The following is a 13926-nucleotide window of genomic DNA, read 5'->3' on the forward strand; positions in this document are numbered from 1 at the left end:
ATTTTTGACAATCCTACGTCAACCCACAGCCTTTCAGCTCTATCCCCAGAGCACATTCTACCAAGCTCAGTGACTGTCTCCTGCCACTTCCCAGCATATACCAACCTGGAAGTTCTAGGAATTTGTGGAAGTATGCAAAGTGCAAAAAGCCCTAAGCCCATGGCACAGAGAAGTTTTACAGATGTGTGCCTCCGAGTGACCCCAGATCAAGTAGGGACCGCACCCCACTTATATCTCATCTGAGCCAACCTGACCGAAGTCACCCTTGTTTAGATTTCTTTTATTGCAGATAGGCTCACTCATTCTTTGATATATCAGTGTGTGCTCCTGTACTGGGAGGTCTTAAGAATGGTTTTCAATGTATCCCTCTGAATGGGCTGGGGTGTATGGGAACACAGAAAGTCATTTTGTAGAAGCTCATGACAATAAAATCTTTCAAACAGGAATGGTATAAGCTGGGCCTGGTGGTGCATGGCTACAATCATGTCACTTGGGATGCCGAGGCAGGGGGATTACATATTTGAGGCCAACCTGGGTAATATAGGGAGATCCTGTCTCATTAAACAAACAAAGAATCTTTATCCTCTATGATTTTCTTCTTATGTTCTGGCTCTGTGCTAAGCAGGTCTTTGTAGTTCAAGTGCTGATAGCTCTTCTCTGACCATGTCCCGTGCCATGTTATAGAACTGACACTTTCTGGAGACTTGTTCATTTTTATTCTGTCCATCTGGTTTCTTCAGCTAAGACTTATCCATCCTTTGCCTGCTGTGGGCTTCTCCCTGGAGGTAGGACCATATCCTAGGGAGGGGCAGTGGATGTGTCTAACAGATGGGTGTGTCTTGCTCTTACACTCGTGAGAGTTTTTTCTGACCATCCAGGCCTCGGGCCAGAGATTGGCCTAGTCATGGGTGGGGAGCCAGGTATGTAGAATTGTTGCCACAGGGTGTCCATCTCCACTTACCCTTCTTGGTCTGTCCAAACAGTGATGAGCATGGAAAAGAGGAGTCATTCTCGGTGAAAGATCTCGTCTCCCGCTTCCGTGCCAATATCATTACCAAGGGAGCGAGGCCTTTTGAGGAAGAGGAGTGGGACGAGGTTTCAGTTGGCTCCTTGCATTTCCAGGTAAGTTTTAGGAGGTGGTTATCCTTCCTCAAAGGCTGCCACTGACTGTTGACCTCAACTCCAGAACTGGATGGTGGCAGGTGCCCTCTCTCCACGTACCATTTTCTGTGTATCACGTTTGGGCTTGAGTCCGTTTTCTGGGAATGCTTGTGTCATGGGAACATGTCCTTTTTAATGATGCTGGGTATCACTTTCCAGTGCCGTGGAGCTTGTAGGGGTGACTCAGAAGCCTAGGGACCCCTTAATGCCTTCTCCCTTCCCCCCTTCTATTATCCCTCCCTCTCCTCATCACCCTCCTTCTCCCCTTGGTCTACTTTTTCTCCTCTTTCCTTCCTTCTTCTTCCTCCTCCTCTTTTCCTCCCCTTTCTCTCTCCTCTCCCGTTCTCTCTTCCCTCCTCCCCTGTCTCCTCTCCCTCCTCACCCCTACTCCCTCCTCTTTCTTTTCCCTTCTGGCTTTAGCCTTTAATGGCAGCCGGGGAAGAGATTAGAGTTAAAGTCAGGTCCATTGTCCTCTGTTCTCACTCCCAAGCCTTTGCAGTAGTCTTAAAGGTGAGAGATGGAAGGGAAACCCCACCCTAAACCTTTATTCCTCACATGACTAACAAACTCATTAGGTCTGCCTCTGAGCCTGCTCATCTCTCTGCCTCTAAGCTCGGCCTCCCCTCATCCAGGGACAAGCCAGTCTCCTGCCTCAGGCCTTTGCCCTGTTGCCCCTTCTATTTGCTGGACACTGGCTTAGAAGTCACCTCGGTAGAAGCTGCTCGGGAATATGATTCTCCTTGACATGCTGCCTGCACCGTCCCCCCAGAGTGCACACGGTGTGGATCATGTCTCCCTTTTTCCCAGCTTGCCTCTGGGACCTAGAGCATCCCGGCTGAGTCAGTGCCCAGTGAGTAATTGTTGGTGGAGGTAGACAGGAAAGATAAGGGCTAGCTGGAGGCTGGAGGGGATGGCTCACTGCTGGACAATGTGCTCAGCTCCTCAGTGGGTATAAGCCGATCCTACTAATTGCAGGGGGTGTAACCTGGCTGTCACACAACTACCTTGTGTCCAGGCTCCGTGCTTAAATGGAACACCAGTCTAACATGCAGAAAAAGCAGTTACAGTGATCTAAATTGCAGTCAGTGGATCTCAGGTCTGGGGTGGGGGATACCACAAAAGGACCTGGCGGTCTTTCTTATCCTTGAACTCTGTAAGTTCTTATCAAGGCAGTTACCATCTCAAAAGTCACTCTGGTAGTGTCTCTCCTGTAAGCCTGGTTCTGGTAGTGTCTCTCCTGCTGTTTTCCTGTGTGCTGACCTCCTCTTCCATTCTTATACTCCGTCACTGAGTCTCTGCTGCTTTGAAAACATCTGCTCTGACACAACCTGCTGGGCTCCAAGGTAGGCACTAGATAGACCTAGAGAGATATCTGGGGAGAGGGAGGGAGGACCAGAGGGAGGGAGGGTCAGAGGGAGGAAGACCAGAGGGAGGGAGGGTCAGAGGGAGGGAGGACCAGAGGGAGGGAGGGTCAGAGGGAGGGAGGGTCAGAGGGAGGGAAGATCAGAGGGAGGGAGGACCAGAGGGAGGGAGGGTCAGAGGGAGGGAAGACCAGAGGGAGGGAGGACCAGAGGGAGGGAGGGTCAGAGGGAGGGAGGACCAGAGGGAGGGAGGGTCAGAGGGAGGGAGGACCAGAGGGTGAAAGACCCCCGGAGAGGTCTCCCCTCAGGAGAGACCCCCGACTCAATGAGCACGCAGCGACCACGGATCAGATGCAACAGCATGAGGTTTATTAAAACACAGGTACCTGGGGCAACCAAGTCTCTCGGAAAACTTGCGCGCCTCTGGGTTGGTAAGATGGGTTTTTATAGCAAGAAGCGCGGGAAAGCATTAGTCAAAGGGTTCTGATTGGATAATTTAAACAAGGCGCGAATGGATACAAAGCTCTGATTGGACAATTCAAGTGAGGCGCGAATAGTCAAAGGGTTCTAATTGGACAAAGCTCTGATTGGACAATTCAAAGTGAGGCGCGAATAGTCAAAGGGTTCTAATTGGACAAAGCTCTGTCAAAGTGAGGCGCGAATAGTCAAAGGGTTCTAATTGGACAAAGTTCTGATTGGACAATTCAAAGTGAGGCGCGAATAGTCAAAGGGTTCTAATTGGACAAAGCTCTGTCAAAGTGAGGCGCGAATATATGAGCATAAATCAAATGGGGCGTGAACTCAGGCTCAGGGCGGTTTGTGGGTTTTTCCCTTGGTAACCAGATATGTGTGTTGACTCAACCCCTATCTAGAATTCCAGCTGCTCTGGCCCTCCCGCACTGACGCCAGGCAGTCTGCCCCTGACATCCTGCTTATCTATCGGCTATCTGGGCTGAGGTGGGGCCATTCTATTTCCTGGAACTGTCTTTTGTTCCCTTATAAGCCTTGCAAACATAGCATTACTATAGGGGTGCCGGGGGGTCTTTCAAGGGAGGGAGGGTCAGAGGGAGGGGGGACCAGAGGGAGGGAGGACCAGAGGGAGGGAGGGTCAGAGGGAGGGAGGGTCAGAGGGAGGAAGACCAGAGGGAGGGAGGGTCAGAGGGAGGGAGGGTCAGAGGGAGGAAGACCAGAGGGAGGGAGAACCAGAGTGAGGAAGACCAGAGGGAGGGAGGGTCAGAGGGAGGGAGGGTCAGAGGGAGGAAGACCAGAGGGAGGGAGGACCAGAGGGAGGGAAGACCAGAGGGAGGGAGGACCAGAGGGAGGGAGGACCAGAGGGAGGGAGGGTCAGAGGGAGGGAGGGTCAGAGGGAGGGGGAAGTGAACTGTTCCAGGATCACTATCAGAAACCCACCTGAGGACAGTAGTACTGGTGTCTCCCCAGGGGCTTGGGCCATACACAGAAAAGGCACAAAGAACCTTTCTGAGTGACATCTCAGCATGCTTTGCTCTCTTTAGTTAACATTTCCAATGTGTGGAAACAAACTAAAGTTAAACTACACATGTCCTTTGGCCCAGTAATTTCATTTTGAAGAAAACCATTGCATAGATATTCTTGTGCACCCTCTGGGGATGTAGCTCAGTGGTAGAGCACTTACCCAGTTCAGTCCCCAGTGGAGCACCCTAGGTTTGAGTTCCTAGTGGGGCAAAGCCACTACTGTTACTAGCAACATTGAGGCAAGTGTGGGAAGATAATGTGGTCATATTACTTATTGAAGTATTATTATTATATTGTAAAAAAATTAAGGAACATCCTATCTATGCTTGATACAGAGTTATTAATAAGATTAAATAAATTATGCTACATCAATACAATGCAGCCAGTAAATAGTAAATAGGGCATGATTCAGTTAATTCTGTGTCTTTCAAAAATAAACCCCTAGAACATGTCTGCAGTAGGTGCTGCAGCAGTTGCCATGGGACTGGAGCATCTCTTTGAGAAAGCGGATTTTACTGGATGCCACAAAGCCATGACTACTTCATACATGCTAGCTCAACCTCACTTGGGGAAACTGATCCTTAAAAATTCCAAATAGGGTCTGGAGAGATGGCTTAGTGGTTAAGAGCACCGGCAGCCCTTGCAGAGGACCCAGGCTTGGTTCCCATCTAAAACAAACAAACAAACAAACAAACAAACAAACAAACAAATCCAAGTAGGAAAGTGGTATGGATTATGACCTTCACTAAAAGTTATCGACAACATGTTGGCTGTTTTTCTTGTTGTGACTGGATACCTGACAAGAAGCAGCTTGAGTGAGGAAGGGGTTGCTTGGGCCCATGGCGTCAGGGTAGATACAGTCCATCATGGAGGGAAGGTGTGGTGTGGGGATGGCTCTCAGATGTGGTGGCAGCAGTGAGGCTGCTTGCTCAGATCTGAGCCAATCAAGGAACAGTAAACAAAAAGCTAGGGCTAGCTACAGGCCCACCCCAAGTGACCCACTTCCTCAGAGCCACTCCATATGTAAAAGGCCTACAATTTGCCAAAATAGCACCCCACAGCGGGCGCTGAGTCCTTAGAAACTGTTTCATGGTTTCAAAGAGCTAAGAACATCAACTCAGACAGGCCAAGCTTTCATCCTGAAAATTTCGAAGTGTGAGGAGGAGGTGGTTAATATTTATGTTTTTCCTTGTTATTAAAGTGATAAAGGTACATGGCCAATAACTACTGAAATTCTCTTATACCGTATGACCTATGCCAAGCATCTGGATGGTTTTTTATGTATTGTTGTGTGGGGTATATAGGTATGTTTATATATATATATATATATATATATATATATATATATATATATATATATCTTGCTTTCTGCTTCAGTTACAAAATACAAGTAGTTCCCCATTTTATTTAAAGGTCTTTGTGAATTTTTTTTTTTTTAAGATCCTTATGTAGCTCAGGCAAGTGTCAGACTTGCTGTGTAGCTGAGGATGAACTTGCATTTCTGATCCTTCTACCTCCACCTTCTGAGTGCTGGGATTACAGATGTGCTTCACCACACCTGTTTTGTGAAGGGTTGGGGGTGTAACCCACAGCTTCATGCATGCGGGCAAGCACCTAGCTCACTGAGCCACATCCCTAGCTCCTTGTAGATTAATTTTAATTCTTGTGGCAAGCATCACATAGATGTGTTATCTTCAATGCTGTGTGATGTCTAAGATACAAGTTTTTCCATACTGTCAGCAATATGAGAACAAATTCCTGATTGTGATTCTGTGTTTGTGCATCTACTTCCTCTGTAGGTTAAATCTTTATGTGGATGCTTGGTGCTTAAGCTTACGGTGCCCAGGGCTGGGCTCGGTGCTGGTTTCTGTTTGTCTTTGCAGTTCTGGATGCTTTCCTTCCTCAGGTTCCTCCCACCTCTAGGAACCATCCAGATTGTCTTCCACTCCTTTCCTCCTCTCCACTGCTCTTATGCAGTAGCCTTTCAGCCTGCAACTCCACATGGGCCTTTCCCAGAAAGCGCTGCAAAGAGGGGCCGTGTTCAGAGTTTGGCCATATGTATGTGATTCCACCCTGCAAAGCGTGAAGGCCTCCTCACGGTTCCCTTCTCCTCTGCCAGGTCCTGGGGCCTTGCCACAGGTGTCAGATGATCTGTATCGACCAGCAAACTGGGCAGCGGAACCAAGATGTTTTCCAGAAGCTTTCTGAGAGCCGGGGGAGAAAGGTAGGAATACGTGCCCAACGTGGCACCCCATGGTAAGATCTTGGCATGCTGTTGGCACATAACTATACTGATGTGAGTGCTGAGTTGTTTTCAGCAGTGGGGGTTTGTAACACGTCCCAAAGCCAGTGCTCTAATCAAGGTCCCGAGCTTGCCCGTGGTTCCCTGTTATTTTCCTTGCTTTCTGATGTCTCATCCAGTGTTGGTTATTGTTTTAGTATAAGCATTTTAATGTCCTCAGATTTTTTAAAAAAGATTTATTTATTATGTATACAGTGTTCTGCCTACACACCAGATCTAATTATAGATGATTGTGAGCCACCATGTGGTTGCTGGGAATTGAACTCACAACCTCTGGAAGAGCAGCCAGTGCTCTTAACCTCTGAGACATCTCTACAGCCTCCCATGTTCTCAGATCTCATTGAAGATAGAAGGAATATAAAATTAATGGGGCTGGGGATGAGGCTCAGGGGTAGGGTGCTTACTTACCTACATATACCCTGGTCTGGTTTCCATCCCTACCAGCTCAAGAAAAAAAAAATTCTACTATCCTGATCACTATTTTCTTCACCACAGGGATCTCATAAAAAGGTCAGATAGCTTTATGGGTAGAGGATCTGTTGAGAGGGCTCAGTAAAGTTCATGATACCAAGCCCGGCAGCTCATCTTCTTGGGGGTTAAAATGACTCAGTGTTGCTGTTGTAGAGTCTCGATTATAAAAGCCGAGTGTGGAATATATTGATTCACTAGAAGCACTTATTTTTAGCTTTACATGTTCTGTTAGGCTTTGTGAAGAATTCCACTGAGACTCCTAAAGCATTCTTGAAGCAGGACGTGGTGATAACTCCTAGATCCCCAAGAGAGCTCAAGGACATCCATGGTTACATAGTTTGAGGTTGCCCTGTATCACAATGAGGTCCTGTCTCAAATAAATAATAAATAAATAGGCCAGGAAGATAGCTCAGTCTGTAAAGTGCATGCCTTGCAAGCTCGGTTCACACAACACACACACACACACACACACACACACACACACACACACACACACTAAAAAAAAAAAAAAAAGAAAGAGTTGGACTGGGCACTTTGACACATCTTGTAATCCCAGATCTAGGAAGGTAGAAAGAGTCAGATTCCTTGGGCTCTCCAGCCAGCCTGCCCTACCTGGTGGACAGCAGACCTATGAGAGACCCTGTCTCAAGAAACAAGGTGGATGGACGTCATCTGAGAAACAGCAGCCAGGGTTGTCCTCTGGCCAACATAAGCACACATGAGCACAGGCCTCTGCATTCTGGAATGCTGGGATTAAAGGCATGTGACAGATGAGTTTAACTTCTAAAATAATGTGGCTTGTGACTGTTGCCTCAATCACAGGTGAACTTTGGTGTGTACCTGATGCACGAGTCCTTGGATTTATCCTCTCCACGTTTCCTGTCGGTGGGATCTGAGGTGCTTCCAGTATTGAAAGAGTGTGGAATGTCCTGATTCACCTGCTTCCCAGAAACACCTGAGCATTATCTCCTTCTTCCCTCCCCAGAGAGCATTAAAGTTTCTCTTTACAACACTATCTTTATTGAGACCCACACCTTGATTCAATAGAACTTAGTCTTAGAATGAACACTCTTTGCCTTTGGAGGTTGAACCCACTCTTAACCTGATGTCTCTGCTCACCCACACTGACCAGGCTCAGCAGAGGGCTGCTGTGCCCACACCTAAAAAGGCTCCCTTACATATCCAAAGAATGAGCATTGTAGTCAATGCAATTTTTCATGAGACTCAGGAGATTAATTTTTTTAATAGTTTATTGGGCCAAGTGGTGGTGGCACACACCTTTAATCCCAGCACTTGAGAGGCAGAGGCAGGCAGAGCTTTGTGAGTTTGAGGCCAGCCTGGATGACAGAGTGAGTTCTAGGATAGTCAAATCTACATGGAAGAACCTTGTCTCAAAAAACCCCAAATAAAGTTTATTGAGTACATTGCAATATTGCAAAAGGTGATCAGGCTGGCAGAAACTACAATATACCGCCTAGTTTTCAATCTATATATTTGTGATGGCAAGGATTGAGACAGGTTTTCCATCTCTCAGGCTGGCTTGATTTTCCTGCCTTTACCTCCCATGTTCTGGAATGTGCTACCATATCATATCTAGCTTGATTTATATATTTTGAAGGTGTGGTATATTTATTTTAGTGTGTTCACACTTAAGATTTCTGTTTTTCTCTTGTGTTTTTAAATTTTTATTTTTAGACAGGGTTTCAGTGTATTTCCCTGCCTGGTCTAGAACTTACTCTGTAGAGCAGGCTGGTCTTGAACTCATGGAGATCTGCCTGTCTCTGCTTCCCAAATGCTAGGATTATGCCAGCACATCTGGCTTCTACATCTTTTTGATGAATGTTTTTTTTATATATAATATTTTTTGTCCCTAGTATTTTCAGCTCTCTAATATGTTATGTTGATGTAGTTATTTCTGAGAATTATTCTGAGAATCCTCTCATGAATAAATATAAACCTGAAATTCTCAAAAAGGTATCAAACTTAGTGTAGCAAGTGTGACTTTGCATGTCCCAAACGTGTGCTTAATTCTTCCCCTTGTCACACTTGCTAATGTTTGTGAATGAATCACATCAGCAAGCACTGTGCTACACACGTCACAGCTCACCTTTAATTCTCCCCAGCACCCCGTGGAGACAGTCAGGTGAAATGACCCAGAGAAGGTGGGAGCAGTACCCAGCAGAGACCAGATTAGAGCCGGGTCCTCACTCTTCACGGCTGTGGTAAACCGCTGAGTCATGATTGTGGGCAACCGTCTAAGCACTTCAGGTGGATTAAGTCATGTGATCCTCTTGGAGATGATTATGAGGAATTTACTCTGCTTATAGATGAGAAAACTGAGACCAAAGTAGTTGCTTACCTAGGTTCTTGAACTGGTGAGTGATAGGCCTGAGATCTGAGGGGCTGAGATCTGAGGGGCTGAGATCTGAGGGGCTGAGATCTGAGGTCTGAGGGGCTGAGATCTGAGGGGCTGAGGTCAGAGGGGCTGAGGTCTATAGTTTGTGTTTTAATTACTTCCCTCTGACTACTGTTGCTTAATAACAAGTGGATTTGCTTCAGATGCATGTGGAGCATGATAAGATTAAGCCCTGGTGCCTGATTTTCTCCCCTGCGGCACCTCCCACTGCCTTAATAGGACAAACCTAGTGGGCCTGGTGGTTCCTGTCAACCAATCACAACGTGATGGTGCTTTCAATAGCAGTCCAGGGACAGGGGTACATCTAGGAGAGGTGAGATTGCCCTGGGGGAGAAGTCCCATGGGATGGACAGGACAATGCCATCACCTGCCCAAGCTTCAGTTTCCGGTCCTATTCTACCTACAACTGTCTCTGGTCCCAAGGGCCTTCAAGCACATCCAAAAGTGGCATTTGCTATCTGGTGTGACAATGCCTTGGTTAGATGAAGTTGTGATGGTTTAAGTTGTGGACATGACAGGATCTAGGATCACCGTGGAGACAACCTCTGGACACACCTGTGAGGGATTGTCTAGGTTAATGGGTATGTGTCTACCCCAAATGTAGAAATAATTATATTATCCCTTAATAGCCTCTGGGATCCTGAACTAAACGAAAAGGAGAAAGTGAGCTGAGCATCCTGACTGGATGCATCGCGACCAGCTGCCTCTCACTCCCGCCACCATTTTTTCCTGTTCCGTGTGTACTTTATACCCTGGAACTATAAACCCAAATAAATGCTCTTTTGCTTAAATTGCTTTTGTTGTGTATTTTGTCACAGTAACAAGACAAGTAGCTGTGGGATATTCCTTTACACTGTGTGACTATCTGTCACTGTGACTGATTTAATAAAAAAAGCTAAACATCCAGTAGCTAGGCAGGAATTTTGGAGGGCAGAGAGAATGCTGGAAAAAAGAAGGGTGGAGTCTGAGGGTTGCCAGCCGGACTCAGAAGAAGCAGTATGGAAAGTATATAGATGAGCCTCAGGGCAGCACATAGATGAATAGAAACGGATTAATTTGAGTCGTAAGAGACAGCTTAAAAACAAGCCTAAGCTATCGGCCGAGTTTTCATAATTAATGAGTCTCTGTGTGGCTATTTGGGAACCAGTGGTCCCTGATGAAAAACTACAAGCAGCTAATGCAGAGGTGATGGGTCAACAAGGAGAGAAAGCATATGCTTCATGGGTCTGGAGGACCCATTGTGGGGACTGAAATCTTGGTTGGGACTTATGGATCCTTAAGGACCTGGCAGAAGCCCAAACCTTCTTTGGTAAGTATTGTTTCAAGCCCCTGGGATTTCTGAGAAAGGCTGGGCCTCTTCCGCCACAGGGCCAGTTCAGAGAGCGTGTGGAAACAAGGGAAGGTAGGCTCCACCTGGCCGGGAGCCTCTTTTTAATCCTCTCTTTTGTGCTAGCAGAGTTAATGTCTACATATTTCACTTCACAAATCCCCAAATTAAAATCGTGGCACGTCATTCTGTCTCTGAATAAGTGACAGAACATCTCTAAATCTCATCAGGAAACCACAGCTCTTATAAAATTCAAGGTAACCGTAGTTTTCAGTAGTACAGTGTCTTAAAATGCCGAAGCCAAGCCATGGCTGCCACCCGGGGGCAGCATTAGGTCAGTCCAGGGTTTTTCTTCCAGTTCAATCTGGGTCAGCAAATCTCAACAGCCAGTGACTGGGAGGGAGGGTTTTTTGGACTCTGAGAAAAACTGCATTACTGGTGGTGGAGTCCTTCCAAAGCTACTTCCTGAATTATTGCTTCAGCACCTTACTTTTCAATCTACTTAGCAGTCTTTTGGGGTCTGTTTTTCTTAGGTCTCTGCTTTTTTGTTTTGTTTTGTTTTTCCTTCAAGGATATGGCTTTGAGCTGACTGCTTTGTCTAGCCTGCTCCTATCTGCTGCCTTCCTTTCTGTGTATATATGTGTGACTCCATACATGTGCTCAAATGTGTTTCTATATAGAGGCGCATGCATCTAGGATTATGGATCATATATCTGCCTGGTAAAATGATGGCTGCGGCTTCATCTTGGGGTCCTCAGGTCTACTTGCAAATCTGTGGCTTTGCAGGGGCAGAATCTACTACCCAGTTCCCGAGTCACGGGTGGTCCTGACTGACTTTGTGTTCAACCCCTTCAAAGGTTGTCAAATGGATGCTGATTTTGTTGTTGTTATTACATTTATATATTTATTTTTGTGTGTGCCTGAGTATGTGGGAGTCAGAGGACAACCTGTGAGAGCTGATTCTCTTCTTCCAACATGTGGGTTATAGGGAGATAAGGCAGGTGATAAGCTTGACCGGCAACTTTACCTGCTGGGCTATATCGTTAGCTGCAGCTCAAATTTTGAGCCCCATGATCAAGAGACTGTACAGCACCTGCTCTTGATTCTTAGAGTCTGCCTCAGTCTGCAGAGTTGGTGTGAGGAATACTGATCTAGCCTTCCATGAGAAACCACATGAAATAGAGATGAGCTATCTCCCAGAAGCCCTCCACCGCAACCAGCTGACAGCCAGCAGACACTCCTAGACATGGCGGGAGATGATTTTAATTGCCTGGTTCCAGGGACGCTCTCAGATGACAGCCGCAGCAGGAGTGATACTTCTGAGCCCAGCTGAAACAATGACCTATAGAATCAAGGGGAAAAGGAACGGTTTATTATGTGACATTTGGATCTTGGGAGCACAGAGCTGCCACAATCAAAACCCAAGGCAAGCATGGCGGCTGAATGAGAACTGTTTCCCCAAGGTTCGTGTATTTGAATGCTTGGCCACAGTTGGCGGTGCTGTTTGAAGGGCTTATGCCACCCTTAGCAGGTGGCACCTTGCTGGAGGAAGTGCGGAACAGAGAATGGGCTTTGAGAGTTTACCGCCCACTCCGCTCCTTTTTACTCTCCTTTTTCCGGGGCATGGAAATTCATAGGAGGAATTTCCCACAGTGAGGAAAACCACAGTTCTTATAAAATTAAAGGTGATCAGCTGGCTAGCTTCCTGCTCCTGCTGCCTGTTGCCATGACTCTCTCGCCATCTTGGACCCTCCTTATAGAACCATGTGCCAAAATAAACACCTTTCTTTAAGTCACTTTTGGTCGTGGTGTTTCATCACAGAAACACAAAGTAACTAACTATACACTGAGTGATACAGATTTGAGAAGCAGGCAGCACCCTGAGGCTGGGAAAGTGGCCAAGAAGCCACTGACTGAGGGTGCAGGCAGGTGCAGAGAGCTTCCAGGTGAAACGCAACCAGAACCTTGACTTAAAAAGGCAGGTTACACCGGGTGGTGGCGGCACACGCCTGTAATCCCAGCACTCGGGAGGCAGAGGCAGGTGGATCTCTGTGAGTTTGAGGCCAGCCTGGTCTCCAAAGCGAGTTCCAGGAAAGGCGCAAAGCTACACAGAGAAACCCAGTCTCGAAAAACCAAAAAAAAAAAAAAAAAAAAAAGGTAGGTTACATGTCCACTACATACCCAGTAGTCAGTGCTGAGCCTGGGGCAGAATCCCATCAGCACACATTTCCACTTAGGGAGCGAGCCAGAGACACATGTGGCTGTCTGGATGCCAGCCCCGCACGTGTGGCTGCTTTTTCCACTCCCAGGTTTGCGCTGGGGGAAGGTTACATTCACTCTTCTCTATGGCTCTTAGCTCCAAGCTCCGGTGCGACCTTCATTTTTTCCAAACCACTTTCAGGTAAATACTTTCCGTGGCTGGTCCTTCCCCATTCAAGCTGGAGGTCAGAGGTCTCTGACTTTGGAACACTGTCTAGTCCTTTGGTGTAAGCTGGAGGTGCCGTTGTTTCTTAAAATCTCTGTGGATTTTCTGTGAATTTTATTAAGATGTATTTCTTGTGCCAAACTCTGGTCCTCTGTAAGAGCAACTGCTCTAAACTGCTGAGTCATCTCTCCAGCCTCCAATAATCACGTTTTAAAATTTATTTTTCTAAACTCATGTCTTAGGGCCCTAAGAGTTAGGGGATTGGACACCCTCTTCTGGCCTTCACAGGCATTGCACACACATATAACAGGCAGGCAAAATACCTGTAGACATAAAATTAAAAATTATATATTAAAAAAAATCTTTTGCTGTTTGGAAGGACTGGGGATGAGAAATTGCTTTATTTCACAACTCTAAGTTTAGGGATTCTATATTTCTTCCCTTCTTACAAATAAAGTTCATTATTATGTGCAGCTGGGAGCACCCAACAGGTACCTTGACTATTTTAGAGATCTCCTTAGATGACTCCTTAGCTTCAGCCATAAGCTTTATTAATTCCAGATGACTGTTGGCAACCATCTTTTTCCAGAAGGTTCTCCAGAAGCCTTTTCCCTAGATGAGACCTGGTTTCCTGGCCTGCAACCTCAGGCCAGAGCTCTCTAAACGTGAGAGGAAGTGTTACAAAGTCTCTTCAGGTCTGTTCTCAGAAGTCACACACTCCTATGTCTACACACTCTTATTGTGACAGCACGTAACAAAGTCACCTCGATTCAAAGACCGGAAAGCTGGTATGGTGGTGCATGACCTTGATTCCAGCACTCAGTAGGCAGAGGCAGGTGCGTCATGAGTTCCAGGTCAGCCAGGACAGCATAGTAAGACTCTGTCTCAAAAACAAACAAACAAACAAAATATCAAGGAATGGAGAAATAGGGTTTACCTGCTAATGGGAGAGATGACCGAGCTATGAAA

At 46.6% G+C, this 13926-nt stretch overlaps 1 protein-coding gene across 1 annotated transcript in view; it reads left to right on the plus strand.

Moving 5' to 3' along the window:
- Window positions 1–8046, plus strand: part of Mocos (molybdenum cofactor sulfurase) — a 49486-nt gene extending 41440 nt beyond the window's left edge. The window contains 4 exon segments of the mRNA XM_036204245.1: window positions 984–1122; window positions 6136–6240; window positions 7612–7706; window positions 7708–8046. Of these exon segments, the coding sequence (XP_036060138.1) occupies window positions 984–1122; window positions 6136–6240; window positions 7612–7706; window positions 7708–7828 (460 nt within the window). The 3' untranslated portion in view covers window positions 7829–8046.
- The last annotated feature ends 5880 nt before the right edge of the window (window positions 8047–13926 follow it).

The sequence above is a fragment of the Onychomys torridus genome, chromosome 13, assembly GCF_903995425.1.
Source record: "Onychomys torridus chromosome 13, mOncTor1.1, whole genome shotgun sequence".
NCBI lineage: Eukaryota > Metazoa > Chordata > Mammalia > Rodentia > Cricetidae > Onychomys > Onychomys torridus.